The sequence below is a fragment of the Chelon labrosus genome, assembly GCF_963514085.1.
Source record: "Chelon labrosus genome assembly, chromosome: 19".
Taxonomy (NCBI): Eukaryota; Metazoa; Chordata; class Actinopteri; order Mugiliformes; family Mugilidae; genus Chelon; species Chelon labrosus.
The window spans coordinates 5,553,766-5,570,358 of NC_140352.1; the positions used below are offsets into that span (position 1 = coordinate 5,553,766).

Below are 16,593 nucleotides of genomic sequence, written 5' to 3' on the forward strand. Positions count from 1 at the left end.
CTCTGTAGCAACGTCACCCAAACACTAGTCGGCGCTGTGTCTTTTTTGCCAGTCAGGTTAATTATTGTTTCTACTTCCTGCTTCACTTTCAACAATGGTGACTGAAACTTTCGCCGAAATTTCGCCAAAGACGAGTCGTACAAATGTTTGTATCTCCCAACCTCCTCAGTTAACTTTTCCTCCATTTGTTCCATCTTTATTGATCCAAAACAATCAATTACAAAATTGCGGAGATGGAGAAGCAGCCAGAAATGCTAAAGCGGAAAAACACGCTACTTCTAAGCGGACCAATCACAGCTCTTGTGGTCTGCATCGCCGCTATGAGTAGTTACATTCCTGGGGAGGTGCACGTCAGGCTACGGCAGCCCCTATCCCAGGGCAGGTGATCTCCCAGAACAAAAGTTACCCAAAGGGACAAATGTACGTTGACTGGTCGAACCCACGAATGCAGCACTAGAACCCAAAGTAGAGCAAATCGTGGTAAAACATTAGCCAAACAAAAACAGCTTTTAACACTTGCCTTACAAAATGGAGGAAAAAAAACAAAAAAACACTAAAGAATGGACCAACAGTGAAGTCCAGGCTGATTTTCTATTTAAATTAAGGCTAATAAAAGCTTGGTACTTATTTAATGTTTACTTTTTTATAGCTTGTGTGCACTGTCCTTAAACCACCGTGGGATAAATAAAGGATTATCTTATCTTACCGAGCCTACATGCAACATTTGTGCATGTTGTTGTACGTCACGCAATACTATGTGATGCTGCTAAACCACCTGTCGGCTAATATGTCACTTTAGCGCTCCACTGGTAGTGTAAATGTAAACAGGGGAAAAAAACCTAACCCTAACCAAGGTACATAGTTAAAGGTATTTAAGGTATCTGGTTCTTCACCAGCAGGTAGAGTCCCCAAACCTGTTCTGGTCTGACAGCACCCAGTTTCCCTGATTAAAAAAAAGCACCAAATGTCCTGTTTGTGTTTTCATGGGCTGTGTTTCCGTGTTGAGCTGCAGTGTAGGTGCAGTAGCCTGTGTGTCCTGATGCAGCAACAGCAGCAGCAAAGAACCTGTAACCAGCCGTACATGAAAGTGGCTGCACCAGATTCTGCAGCTACCGTCCACCTGTCAGTTTTAGTTCAATCATTTCATGTTTATGTTTTACCGCTCTCATCGCATCCTCTTTGGCCTCAGGCAGATGCAGTATTCTCACAGTTAGCGAGTAGCTGGGGAACATTTTGGATGCTTGACTGACAGAAACATGACTCCAAATAAATATGAATCCTCCTCCGTAACAAATAGGAAACCATTTGATAATAAGAACTTAATAAGTCAATGCTGATGCGTGAGATAATCCTTTATTTATCCCCCTGTAGATGTAGTTAGAAGCAATTATTGCAGTGACCCACAACGGAGCTGGAAGCATTCTGTCAGGATAGACTCTGAACTTTAAGGCTTCTGCTTTTCCACTGTCCTGGTGAGACACTAAATGCACCTTGAAATAAGTCTCAGCTACGTTGGAAAAACATTCACACTTCCGCTAATGTGCCACTGACCTTTTTCAGGACGCTGTCCAGCGTTTCCGGGCGGCTGATGTCAAAGCAGATGAGCACAGCGTCTGCGTCAGGATAAGCCAACGGCCGCACGTTGTCATAGTAGGCAGAACCTGTGGGTGAACAGTAAACACAGACATGACCGACGTTTCCACGTGGATTATATATAATTTAGTTACTTGCAGAGGAGTTAACGTCTTTAAAAGTGGAGCGCTTTTAACGGTAATAACTGTGATTATAGGTAATTACCATGAATGAAGCCACTCTGCAGACGACTGACTACGAGTGGGCGTGATTCATGAAACAGAGGGGCCTCGTCCGCAACCTCTGGTCTGCATCTGACCACCTCGAAAAAGGCGAGAGACCGCCATGTGACAGTGATATAATGAACGGCTCACACAAAGCGTCACCTGGCATTTCGGAGTGGCATGTTTTTTCGCCGGGGGGCCCCGGCTGAATTGAGTATTGTGACCTGGGCAAAGGGACACATTCCTATCCAGAGAGGACAACATTCCCTCTCCCGTTCCCTCATTGTCTTCAACACTAAGTGCTTTTGTCACCATACACAGAGCTGTGGCTACTTAGCAAATAAGCCTAGACAGAAAATTCCCATAGAAGCCGGATGAGTCCCAGCCTCCACCACACATATGGCACAAATATTAAAACTCTATTTGGAAGAAAAGGACTTTTAATTCTCTGTTGTTCTCTTGGTAAATATATCCCTTAAAACTATCTGTAATGGCTTATGTTGTCCTCAGAGAACACCGATCAGCCACAACATTAAAACCACCTACAGGAGAAAGTGAATAACATCGACCATCTTGTGACAATTCAGTGTTCTGCTGGGAAACTTTTGGACCTGGCATTCATTGGTGTGGATGTTACTTAGACATGTAGCACCCACCTAGACCAGACCAGGCACCCCCACCCCATAGCAATGACACTCCTTGATGGCAGCAGCCATCCCCAGCAGGATGCAGCCTGACACAGGCACACACACAAAAACACTTTAGGAACAACTAAAAAAAAAAAAACATGAAGAACAGCACAAGGTGTTGACCTGGCCTCCAAATCCACTAGATCCCAAACTGATCAAGTATCTGTGGGATGATCCACAGAGGCCCCTCCCCTCAACCCACAGGACCCAAAGGGACACCACATGACACCCTCAGAAGGCCCATGTCCATTCTCTGATGAGTTTTGGAGGCACAAGGGAGACCTGCACAATATTAGGAAGTCATAATGTTATGCCTGATCGGTGTAAATCCACAGTGCAATGTTAGCTTTGTAGCTTGCAGATACACACATAGAATCCACCTGTGGGTAATTACAGAAGAATTAGTATTTTATTTCCCTAATAAAAAGTTTAAATCTCTTCCACTATTAAATATTACAATTCAAAATGAAAAACGAGACCACTGCATAAATAAATCCCAAATTGAACAGATTATAATTTGTATAAATGATTTGGAAGTCAAAGTAAAGATGCACCAGCACGGCCGTCACCATCGTTGGTAAAACACAGTGAAAATAGGATCATGTTTCATGTTCTTTCCAGGTTATATTAATTAAATTAGGGCCTGAAAATGTTAATATAACCACTAAGACATGATCACATTTATAAATAATAATAATAAAACCAGTTAAGATGTTGTTTGTTCCGCATCAACACACCTGGAGGACATCAGACAGGTACAGTGTGTTCGCAAAACACATACCAAGAAAAAAAAAACAAGCACACACGTTCAACCTTATTTGCGTTACGCTGCCCGAATTCTGCCCCGAAGCGAAACGTGTTTGTGCACATGTGTTAAAAAATGTTAAACCAAAAAGGCTGCAACCGTTTTCCTCCTCGTCTCTTTGATAAATTCCTCCTCCGGGTTTTTTTTTTACTTCCCCTTTGTGTTTTTGGTGTTGTGCAGGTGCAGATTAGGTCTTAACATTCATAGAAAATGAGGGTGATTAACTGAACAGGAGGTAGAAGAAAGAAAGAAAGAAAGAAGGAAAGAAGGAAAGGGAGAGTGTGTCTGTCGGTCGCCGTGAACCACCCGTAGGCCTCCTCAGGCTCATTTGCACACACCTGCTGGTATCAGTGAACCGACAGCTGTAGCTCAGCTTCGCACCGTCAGCTCCACCTCAGCATCAGACGGCAACTGTGATCAACAGCGGAGTTAAAAAGTCGCCTGCATTTTTCTTCTTTTTGATTCTTTTTTATTATTTGTGCCAGAAAACAACAAAGTCATTTGCTGTATGAAACACTGCCGGCCCAGTGCAGGCAGCGCTGTGACGCTGTAAAAGAAGTCATTTGCAGGGCTGCTCCGTAAGCACTTTTGCAAGTACACCAGGTCTATATAGGCTACAGCTATGCAGAGTAATGTCTTTTATCCGCGGTTCTATCATTAGAACTTGTGCCGACTATTGCAAAATAACAGGATGTGTTTGCCCACACACCTTAAGCCATAACAAACAGTTTTCATGTTGAATTTATATCATGGCTGTCACTTCTGAGCGCCAGAATATCTCCAAGTGGGTGAATATCGAGAAGAGCCGGCTGAGACTTTCGTAAATCATCACACAAATGCAGAGAATACTGTGACAGCTGGAGGCAGATCAATAATTCATTAGTTCATTGCAAATATGGCCGTATTTGTGCACACGTATCGCAGCGAGCATTTGTTTATCACATGTAAAACCATGTCTGCGACAACCCGCTCTGACTCTAATTACTTCCTGTTTTATTTTGTTATCTGTCCGTTGGTTTTCCAGATCGCCTTCTTCACCGGTCCTCGTGTTCGCCGGTTTCTCACTGAACTCCACTAGCTTTGCCTTCTGTCCATTTTTGATTTTGCCTTCCTCTTGATTGAATTGTTTGACCCATTTCCTGCTTGCATCTGAACAGGAGGTTGGAGATTGGATTTTTAATTTTTTTTTTTAAACTTTATCTCTGCATCTGAGTCATTCTGAGTATCTCGGTCATCTATATCAATATCAAACATAAGTATGTGCTCTGTGTACAGGAAATTGGTTGCCCATAGTAACCGCAAATCCCCCCCATCGTCAAGTGAGCTAAAAGCACTTCCCCCTGGCACATCGCTGAGTCCTAGGCACATTATAGCAACCTGTTGATCAGAGGAGTAGTGTGAAATAATCTGCAGGATGTGAAGACCCTTTCCTAAAATAAATTGCTTTTGGTTGTGCAAACTAGTCGACTTCACTGATCACGTGACAATAACAACATGGACGCCTCCTAGTAGACAGGTGAGGAGTCCAGTGGGTCGTTGCAGCAAAATAGCAACGGTTCATCAAGTGTGTGGAAATACTTCACTAAAGATGAAGATCATACTGAAATACAACTAAAGTACTACTGCAATGCATCTGAAAAGGCTAACGCTAATGCTAGCAGAGGAACGGTCCAGATCCTCTGGACAGCAGTCAGTTAACAACTTCACCAAACGTCCTGTGGTAACAGAGAGAAGGAGGCTGCACTTCAACTATTTGATAAAGTTATTAGACCTTTAGCTGCTACACTATCCCATCTAACAACACACTGTGGAGTACTATTAAATGCGACTGATGCTGCTGACTGGCTGCATGTTTTTATACAGGCTATACATATCTGCAGCTCACAGTATGTAGCACATGAGCTGTCTGTTCTCAGCATATGTATTCAGGTCAAGAATACAGATTTAATTACTTTCTACTGTGTTTTTACTAGTGACGTCGTCAGTGACGTCGTCAGAGACTAGTCGGCGTCGACTCGATTTCCATCACATAACAGTAGACTGAAGTTGTGCAGCCCTGAATGGCTACAAAAATAAATATTAAATTGGATTCAAGCAAGGAACTAAATAAATACTTTTTGTCATTGTCTTTCTTTTTAATGCATTTTGTCGTGAGGAAAAGCTTGAAAAACAACTTGTTGTGTTGTGTTTACCATCACATATACGTGATCAGGAAAATTTAAATTTGCCTAAATGCTTCCCAAGGCAGAATAAAAGAAGAAAGGCAGAATGCTGAATAATTACATAGTGCACTCTCCCGCATTTTTTTTTTTCAAGCTGAAGTAATGGAAGTAGACATTTATTCTCCATTATACAAGTACACAACAGTCGTAGACAGCAACATGGCTGCTAAATTAGCTCGCAAAAGTAAACTGATGATGATTCAAGAAGTTTCTGGGGTGTTGGTCCCGCCCTGATACTGTCACTGCACCAAGAGAAATAATATGAAATCAAAGGGAGTAACCATGGATTGGTTCAGTCATCAGAGACCAGAGTTAATGCCCCTGTGTGGTAGCCTCTCCTCAGGCCGTCTCGTCTGAGGCCTGGCCGCCCATTAAAACAACACAAGCTGTTTATATTGCAGCCTGTCTATCACGTTTAGGTGATAGTGTTTCTCTGGTGTATTCAGTTCGTTGGTATTCCTTCAGCACTAATTGATTGTTTATTGTTCTGCCAAGTCCTCCGCTCAGTCTACCCTGCCAGAATAAATAAGCGTTGAAACTCCCCCGAGAATCGAGTCTCTCTGCGCTTGAATCCTCCTTCAATCAACGAACAACTTCCAAAACTAAAAGACTTATTTCAGTGTGTCTAATAAAATATGGTTCTTCCATTTCTCTCATGCAAGTTAAAAGAGTGAGAAAATCATCATCATGTTTGTGTACTAACAAGCCGAGAGATCATAACGGACGGCGGAAGAGCCCCTCGAAAGTGAAGCCAAAGCAAGTAGAGCTCCCCCTGGTGACTGGCTGCAGTATAGGTCATAAGCTCCACCCCGTCCTCTCTCGGACCGTACTGATCAGACTCTGGCTCCATAGTCGCAAGATTGGGCCGCCCCTATCCCCGGGAAAATAGTGTCAGTTTGATCAATGCAAGGAAGTGGGGACGCATTATCCATATTTATATACAGTCTATGATCAAGACGAGCTAAAAACCACCGTTAACTAAAAGACTTATTATATTAAGTTGTCTGAGACTTTTGATCTGTGTCCTCTGGAGGTTGCACATGTCCACAGAAGTTTTATTTTATAATTTTATAACAATTTGGAAACAATTTTGAAGCAATTAGCTTAGTATAAAGCTCAACTAAGGCAACGTAGCTAACGTAGCTTAGTCCTTAGCTCAAAAACGTACTTATTTTTACAGTTATACACTAATATTTTGTACTATTTGTATATAAACACAATAAACTTTAAAGGATATGTTTTAAACTTTGTAGATAGCAATGTTATCTATTCTTTATTTCGGTCTTCATGCTAAGCTGAGTTAATTGCGTCCTGGCTCTTAATTACCACATGGTATTAGAGTTAATATTGATCCCCACATCTGACTCTCAAGGAAGAAAAAAAAAAGATATTTCCCAAAATAACTCTGTCGAATCTTTTTAATAAAGGTAAATCCTGTGTGATCCTTATGAAAATGTCATCAAGTACAGAAAGTCTAGGAAAAAAATTAAAACCTTCCTTAAAAAGGAAATCCTTCATGATTATAAATTATTTCTGCTTCACTTTTGTTAGAGATAATAATAATCTGGCATAATGCTTGTGCTTATTTGACTGATCATCAAAAGAGCAAATTCAAAAACACATACAGCGAAAGACTTCGAGCTTCAAGGTTCTCTGTTATCAACTAATCCATGTTTGGCACTCGAGCAGCGGCTAATGTGTATTGATCTGAGCTTTTCTGATCCTTGGGGACTTGTAGCGTGAAGCCCCTCATGGGGATGGGGTGGGGGAGTCCTGCTGCTGTAGCAGGATCAACCCATCTGTCTCAGACTCTCTGATCAGACTCATACAGGAGTGTGTACTTATCTCAAAGGACAATATCAGTGTAATTTAAGGCATTTACAGCCGATTATCTTCAGTGTTGCCAACAATCTTGAGGAATTAGACGTTGGTTTCATTTGTACTCGTACTAGCCGCAAAATACAGCGAGCAGAAGAGGCTGGAAATGCAAAACGCAAATAAAAAGAGGGAGAGATAATACACAGGAATGAACTGTCAGTGTGTTTCAGAGGTGCTGTTGCTTTTGAAAGTTCGGCACAGTGACGCACAGCTGTCTAGGAAACAGCTACGCCCCGCTGTGACTCCACATGGGGTTGTCCTTCATGTGAAGTTTGATGCCTACAAAAAGCTCTTTCACCTTTTTCTTTCCACGCGCTCTTGTAATTTTATATAATCCACTTGTGTGCCACTCATATCTCTCATATACTATTCAGTGGGCGTTTGAGATGTTTGAGATGTTTGAGATGTTTGAGCTGTACAGTTTTTGGATACTCACACAAATGTCGTTGGTTTTGACTTTTTGTCTTTTTAAAATTTTTTTGGGTTTGCTATTCTTGAGGTTTTCGAGTGGTTTGCATCTTGTGGTGAACTCGAATATCCAAAAATGTTAAAGACAAGCAACTGGACTTGCAGAGTTTCTTGAAGATGTTTCATTCAAGTAGTTTCTTCTGTTCTAAAGGACTGGTGGTGAGTTCAGGTTGTTGCAAGAAGCGAGAAGTTTGTTCTCGCAGCCCTCGCTTGGGAGTTCTCGCAGCTTGTTCTCGACACATCAACCGGGCAGAACTTTTTTCTCGTGTGGTGTCCGGTTACTATTCTGTGATTAGTTAGAAACTGGAAGTAGGCGTAGCTAATGTGGAAAAACGGAAATGCTAACGGCCACTTTGTGAGCTCCCAGATGCTAACATTCACTAATCTTTCCTGGATAGAGATCGGCATCCTGCGTGCGGGTGCATGCTGAATGAACGACATGATCTGACGGACACGGTCGTCAAAACGACTGGCCGACATCCAAAAATAATAAGAAAAGTGCCTCTCGTCGCCCATCTCCTGCATCTCCCACAATGCTTAGCGCGTGTGCTGCAGTGGGAGGGGCATATGAGGACTTCCCCAGTGTTTGGTACTTGAGTTTCTCCCTCACCAGCCCTCTGCAGTTCTCGCAGCCCTAGGAGCAAGAACAAAGTTCTCACTTCTTGCCCAGTATATAACAAGCTATAGGGTTTAAATAAGAACATCTGTGGGTGTTACCTGTCGTTGGAATAGACTTCCCTGTCCTCTTAACGGCCAATTATCAGCAAGTTTGCATCGCAAGTGTCATAATGGAGTCACCAGCAACACACGGTTTAAAATAGACATTTGTCAAACTGGTGCCAGAAGTAGTTGGAATGAGGAAGATATCCAAGTTAAAGGGGAAACAACTATTTTTAAACAAGATGCACTAGTAGGAGAGTGGGCTGCTGATCCAAGCTGCAGACTGAGCCTTTGAAGACAACTGTCTGTCAGACATTAAAGCCGTTGACTGATGACTTATTCGCTGTCAATGCCGTTTTGACATTGTTCCAGAAGATAACTTCCTCCTCTTTGAAAGACAGTGGAATGTGGAAATACATGGGAAAGAAAACAAGGAGTGGAAACTGGCTACAGAGACTAAACTAGCCAAACCTTAGGAACTAGGCTTTGAGCTGTATTTAACTGTATATTAATGGGATTAACGGGCGAGGCAGATAAAGATTTCAGGTATTCTAATGTGGGGATTTATGCCTGGGAAGGTTCTCAGTCATCCATGTCATCGTATATCCAAAAAACAAAGCAGCAACACAGACAGCTAAACCCTCTTTTGGGAGTTCTCGTAGCTTATTCTTGACTCATCAACTGGGCAGAACTTTTTTCTTGTGTGGTGTCAACTATTCTGCAATTGGTCAAAAATTGGAAGTGGGCGTGGTTAATGTGGAAAAACGGAAATACTAGTGCCCATCTCCCGCATCTCCCACAATTCTTAGCACATGTGCAGCAGTGGGAGGGGCCTATGAGGACTTCCCTGGAGTTCGGCACTCAGGAGTTTTTTGTGAACTATAAATTACCTCACCAGAACAAACGTTTTTCTTGTTCTCGCAACCCTAAGAGCAATAACAAATTTCTCGCTTCTCGCTGAGTATGTAATAAGAACACCTGTGGGTATTATCTGTCATTGGAGGAGACTTCCCTGTCTTCTTAATGACTCATTATCAGTTAGAGCTGGGGTGTCAAACTCATTTTAGTTCGGGGGCCACATACAGCCCAGTTTCAGTGTTGTGTTCTGTCCACTTCTCTTTCTAAAACAGTGGATTACAAATTAGGAATAGCAGTTATTTTCATTGAAGAGTCTTTTATGTAATTTTCGCACTTTGCAAATTCATGCTTTGGGCCAGATTAGACCCTGTGATGGGCCACTTTTGTCCCACAGGCCACATGTTTGACATCTGTGAGTTAGAGGCGTCCAGTCTCGAGGTTTGAACGTAGGTGAAACTTCTCGAGGACAGATGTTCAGACTGTGTTGTCCATCACAGCTTTTTTAGATCTTCCTTTACTCCTCTTTCAAACCGTATGTCTTCTGTGGCTAAAATGTGGATGTTGTTGTCCTCAAAGGAGTGTCCTTTGTCCCTCAGGTGTAGGTGGACGTCTGAATCATTTTCTGATGAGCTGGCTCTCCTGTGTTGAGCCATGCTAAACAATCCTAAAGGATCATGTGAACATCTACCATTATCGTCTTTAGTGGACGTCCGGCCTCACGACTCACCTGTACGTTATGACTTTCCCTGAATGAATCAAACTGTTGACTCGTCCACGCCTAATTGGACTTGTTTTCTTTTTGCAGTCTAATGTTGGCTTGCCTCACTAACGTTAAGAGCTCCTTTAAACACATGTCGTGCTCTCACGTTTCCAAATGCCTCACTTGGCATCGACTCCACACCTTTTACCTGCTCAGCTGATGATGAAACACTGAAGGAATGTGCCTGAAACAGCTTTGGAGCGTCTAATTACCATTGGTCTCTTGAAAAAGAGGAGGCTAAAAATTAAAGAGCTCCTTCAGTTTGGATGTGAATGCCAACAAATTAAAGCTTTGCACTTATTGCCCATATTCATTATTTAATTGTAAATGGAATAAGGTAAACAACTAAACGTTTAGACCTTAGACTCTATGATTACATCTACATTAGGACTAGATCGCTGCTCCAAGTTTGCTTTGAAAATACAAAAGACGTATTTGTCTGATGGATATTTATGTGTGATTACTTTCACATAAGACAAAGTAAAGCAGCAGATCCTCACTCAGGGAGGCCTGAAGTAGAGAATGTTTGGCAGTTTTTGCCCAGAAAAGCCTTTCAAGTCATTGATTATCCACAATAACAGTAGCTGATGATTAAATTTTTCAACTCTCGACTAATCAAGTAACTGACTAATCAATTCAACTCTGGAGAAAGTTCTTGTAGCTTGACGAGGGACGTTCATAGAAAGTAAAAACTTTTTTCCTGATCCCAGTAAATGCATGCTGATAGATCAGAATCGCATAATATTATACAGAGAATAACAACAATAACCAGTGACGTTCAACAAGAAGTCCGGCTGAGACATTGGCATCTTTTTAAGACATGTAGCACCCACCTAGACCAGACCAGGCACCCCCACCCCATTGCAATGACACTCCTTGATGGCAGCAGCCATCCCCAGCAGAACACACACAAAAACACTTTAGGAACAACTAAACAAAACATGAAGAACAGCACAAGGTGTTGACCTGGCCTCCAAATTCACTAGATCCCAAACTGATCAAGTATCTGTGAGATGATCCACAGAGGCCCCTCCCCTCAAAGGCCCCCCACTAACAACATTGTGTTGCCAGACACCACAGGACACCCTCAGAAGCCCCATGTCCATTCTCTGATGAGTCACAACTGTTTTGGAGACCTACACAATGTTAGGAAGGTGGTCATAATGTTGTGGCTCTTCTGCGTACCAAGCCTGTATGAGCTACCGGGAAAAATAAAACAAGCCAAAACCATCAAGAAAAATAATTTAAATGATTTCTGATTGTCAGACTTTCATGTCTGCTTGTACTTTAATTTAAAATGAATGATGAATCTGCATAAATTATAGTCTGCCTTCACTAGTTTTCTAAACTTTTCATAAAAAGTTATCAAAGTTTTTTTTTTCTTTCGAGCCAAAGAGAAGCAACAATACAAAACTAAAATATTTATCCAGCTCTCAGTCACGTGTATACTACAAAAAAAGTAGAGTTTATAGGAACATAAGCTTTTTATGAAGCAGAATTCCTCAGCGAGCGACCTTTAATGAGCCCCACCAGGCAGGTTCCTTAATTATGAAATGAAGCGAGGCATATTATCTCTTCTGCGTTAAATATGGTAAATCTTGTTAGTGATTTTTATTTTTTTTTTAAAGCTCAGGAGATATCTCCCCTTTCTCATTTTGTCTGAACTTGTAAAACTAATTATTAGGCATCCTCCGCTGTATTTTTCAGAAACGGTTAATCAAGCTCAAAGCTGTAAAGAGACTGATAAGAGGGAAATCTGACTCGTCGGATCTCTCAGTATTCACAGCGGCGCGTGATTCAGGACAAATACACACACACACACATACACACACACCTTGAGATGTTTGTACAGGAAATCATTATTAATTCTCTCTCATGACACTTTTGTCTGCTTCCATCACAGCCCGGTAATGTTCATTAATATTAAAATCCTGTTTGTCCTCGTCATGCCCTTCTAAGGAAATAGTTTTGAGTTTGTATCCGAGTTTAAATTTCTGAAATACGTCAGTAAAATCAAACGCTATTGATAAAGCAGACAGCTGCTGCAGAGTCATGCTGTGAGAAATGTGCAGACAATATAGAATCAGCCTGTATTTGAAGCCCACTTAAAGAAAAAATGCTCGATAATCGTTGCTAACCACATAAATCAGGACTTTGAGGCACGCTGTAGAGACTGTGTGCTTTGCTCTACACATGCAGAGGCTATTATTGATATTTAATTATAATTATATGAAAAATCAAACAAGTTGTCTATTAAGTTATATTTTTATAATGAACCAAAAATCAGGCAGAAAGCCCAAAAAATATTATTTTCAGATATCTGAATCAACAGATCCAAACCAGCTGAAATTTCAATCAGCTGCAGAGAGCTACTTTAAACCAGGGACTTGTTTCCCTGGAGCAATATGGTCCTTTCGAGGGGTGATGGAGGACGACAAAAGTGCTTTCCTTGTGTCAACTCTGTTCAGTGCTTCAGTTTTCATTGCATTCATTACAGAAAAACCCCACGAGATAAATATCTAGATAATGGAAGCATCGCCTTCGGTCCTCTGGTGGTTTTTCTCTTGACGTTTTTCTCTTGACTTTAATCCAGCACTGACATGGAGTCAGGTGATTCACCGGTCGGAAATGACATACGTCGATCAGCCACAGCATTATGCCCACTGACAGGAGAAGTGAATCACCTCGGCCATCTTGTGACAATTCAGTGTTTTCCGCTGGGAAACTTTTGGACCTGGCATTCATTGGTGTGGATGTTACTTAGACATGTAGCACCCACCTAGACCAGACCAGACACCCCCACCCCATAGCAATGACACTCCTTGATGGCAGCAGCCATCCCCAGCAGGATGCAGCCTGACACAGGCACACACACAAAAACACTTTAGGAACAACTATAAAAAAATAAAAAAAAACATGAAGAACAGCACAAGGTGTTGACCTGGCCTCCAAATTCACTAGATCCCAAACTGATCAAGCATCTGTGGGATGATCCACAGAGGCCCCTCCCCTCAAAGGCCCCCCTACTAACAACTTCCTGTAGCCAGACACCACAGGACACCCTCAGAAGGTCCATGTCCATTCTCTGATGAGTCACCACAAGAGATACCGACACAATATTAAGATATAAGGTCATAATGTTATGCCTGATTTAAATTATATATAATATGTGCGTTTTCACTAAACAACCTCAGAGGTTCATAAATTCTCTTTGGGTCTGAACCCAGAAGGCTGTGCCGAAGTTGACGGCAAATAATATCACAGCAGGAGCTGGGAGGTTTAATGTGAATGGGAGAAGGCCAGATGCCAGTCTGTTCCCTCTGTCATTAATTTTAAGGACTCTTACAGGATTACTGCTGAGTGAGCTACAATTATAACATGATTTCATTTTTTTTTAGTCAAATCCGGTCTGGTTTAATCTTTAAAGTCAGTAACCTGTTTGAACTTCAGCCCAATAAACCCTCCACCCAGTTGTTGTCACAGAAACCGTCTCAGACACTGCAGCATGTCTGCGCCACGGCAAATCAAAATCTGCTGTCGCGTTGTTGATGAGCACAAGGATGGTTTGCATTTTGATGGGTCCGCCAGCGCGCACCGGCATCACTCAGTCCTCCACGCTGCTTTTCAGGCTATTGTTTGGTATTCAAGCAGAGAAGTATGCATGACAATAAGCACAGTGCAGCTCCGGTCACACGTGCACCTAAAATAAGATAACTCTCGACTTGTCAGGGAACGTCTCACACTCCAATTGCAGCCGTGAATTTCAGCTAAACGTCGACGGAAATGAATCATTCATCGCTGTTATTAAATCATTATTATTAACTCAGACAGTTTAACTTGTCACAGTGACACTATAAATATCGGTTATGGTACGTTTTTCCTGTCATAACAGAACAGAGCAAGAAGAGGAGTTTAATGGATGGACTGGTAACTAATAACCTTCTGTAATTATACAGAACGTTATTATATTTATAATCAACAGAAAGAGTTTGTGTAGTTGTCATGGAGATGGCTCACTTGCCTCCTCCATATACCACCTGTTATGGCTTGACCGGGGTCCCATGCATAGGTCATGTGCTGACCTCTAAGTCATATCCACGGCAACCAAGCAAACTCCATCTGTCGGCGAGTGTCACATACGTTTTTATTTTTTTTAATTTTCACGCTCTGAAATCTAACTGATGGGGCAGTGGTAAGAGATATTATACTATTATGATAGCAGCAGAGAGCGTGATGTTGAGACTACATGTCCCACAATGCATCATGGCTACTTCTGGTGCACCATCCCTCCCTGGCAAAAGCACTCTTGCATCGTAGTTTGTAGCGCAGGCTTGTAATACATCTGTAAGGGCCTGTAATCGTCTTTATTATACACAACTTTGTTCGTTTTGTAATTTTTAATAACGGTTCAGGTTTGCAGACGTCTTCCTCTCATCTCATTCGGCGACTCTCTAATCGTCCAATTATGTTCAATCCCGAAAGCGTTAAAACAAACTCTCGTCTTTGTTTTATTTGATCAGATGCAGAAACATCTACACACATTAACGTCAAGATGGAGGACCTGCACGGAAAGAACGCACGTAATCAGGTTTTCGTGGTGCAAATTCCAACATCCATTGGTTTAATAATGAGGCGGCCTGTCTCCAGGCACGGTGCCATGATAATAAGCATATAACATTATGGGCTGTTGACAAACTGAACACCTTCCAGGAGTAGCAGATACTAGGATCAGAGCACAGAAGTTCTGAAAAAGGATGAAAGTAATGAAAGCGTCCGCTCTGAATAGAGCAAACCAAATGTCCTGAGCTGCAGCGCGTGACACCGTTTGAGCCGTGGGTTATATCAGATTAACTGTCTCCAGCACCTGATCCTGTCTTGTGAATAGTTATTATGATGTTATGTTTCAGACCAGCGAAGAAAAATCTGGAAACATAAAAACCAGAAAAAAACACAGGTTCGCCACCTCCTGTCCCAAGAGTGACGGCTGAGGTGTTGGGGGTTGAACTGAGTGGTCATACCTACGTCTTACATTATAGATGAGGGATAGAAAGGGTCTTAAGTGGATGGGTAGACCCCCCTTGAGTTGTCTCTGTTAACAAAGTGCACTACAAAAATCTAACCACTTTGTTTTCAGTCACGTAGCAACTGAGCCATAAATGTTAGGGAGCAGGGAAGTTATGTGAAGCTGTTTCTTTTTTAGCTTTTGTTACGAGCTTCTTGCTTTACCTGTTTCAAATCTTTATTCTCATTGTCAGGAAATGATTTTTAAAGATTATCAAACACATGCTAGGGCCGCATAAACTGCTCATCTCCTTTTTATCATCTTCATCTCATCTGAGCATTCACATATATTCATATTCATACAACGTGGTCGACTAGAATGAATAAACTGGAGATTAACTGATCGGCTTGATTCAAGAGAGGCCAGCTTTAGCTTCTTAGCCTCCCAGCTAAAAGCAGCTCTTCTGGTTTTTATTTTTGAACGAGGGGAATATCCCTCATTCCACTGCTGGCATGAAGAGTTATTTCCTTTCACACAAACGTCACGTTGACTAGTCTCTGATCACGTGACAATAACAACATGGACGCCTCCTAGAAGACAGGCGAGGAGTCCAGTGGGTCGTTGCAGCAAACTAGCAGTGGTTCATCAAGTGTGTGGAAATACTTCAACTAAAGATGAAGCCCATACTACCGTGACATGTCAGTCCTGAAATACGACTTAAGTACTACTGCAATGCATCTGAAAAGGCTAACGCTAACGCTAGTAGAGGAACGGTCCAAATCCTCAGGACAGCAGTCAGTTAACAACTTCACCAAACGTCCTGTGGTAACAGAGAGAAGGAGGCTGCACATCAACTATTAGATAAAGTTATTAGACCTTTAGCTGCTACACTGTCTCATCTAACAACACGCTGTGGAGTACTATTAAATGCTACTGATGGTGCTGAGGTGCTGCATGTTTGTATACAGGCTATACATATCTGCAGCTCACAGTATGTAGCACATGAGCTGTCTGTTCTCAGCACATGTATTCAGGTCATGAATATAGATTTCATTACTTTCTACTGTGTTTTTATTAGTGACATAACAGTCAACTTTAAAAAAATCTGAAGTTGTGCGACCCTTACTTGGCTGTTGGCTGAAGCAACCAACAACTTGTGTGTTCAAGTGCAACAGGCAACGTGAGGCGACGCCACATTCAGCGTTCACTGCCAGTAGTTCTTTGATGTCGGTTTGGTGTGCCAGAGCTTTTATACGAATGAAAACAGGCCTCTCTGTGCACTGCTACGATAGCACCAACAAAACCCAGTGCATTAATTATGAACATAAATGACCGGGAAAAATTTACAACTTGAAAAGTATCAAAAAAAAAAAAGGCAGCAAATCCGAGAATACTAAAGAAAATGCAAAAACAAGGCCTTTATAATGTGGGTTAATGACTGTGCGCTCTAACCAA

The 16,593-nt window shown here is 41.9% G+C and overlaps 1 protein-coding gene across 1 annotated transcript in view; it reads right to left on the reverse strand.

Annotated features, from left to right (window-relative positions):
• LOC311504132 (rho-related GTP-binding protein RhoN-like) overlaps positions 1 to 16,593 on the reverse strand; it is a 35,578-nt gene that overhangs the window by 8,421 nt on the left and 10,564 nt on the right. The window contains exon 3 of the mRNA XM_084567126.1: positions 1,552 to 1,661. Coding sequence (XP_084423252.1) covers positions 1,552 to 1,661 — 110 coding nt within the window. The remainder of the gene's footprint in view (positions 1 to 1,551; positions 1,662 to 16,593) is intronic.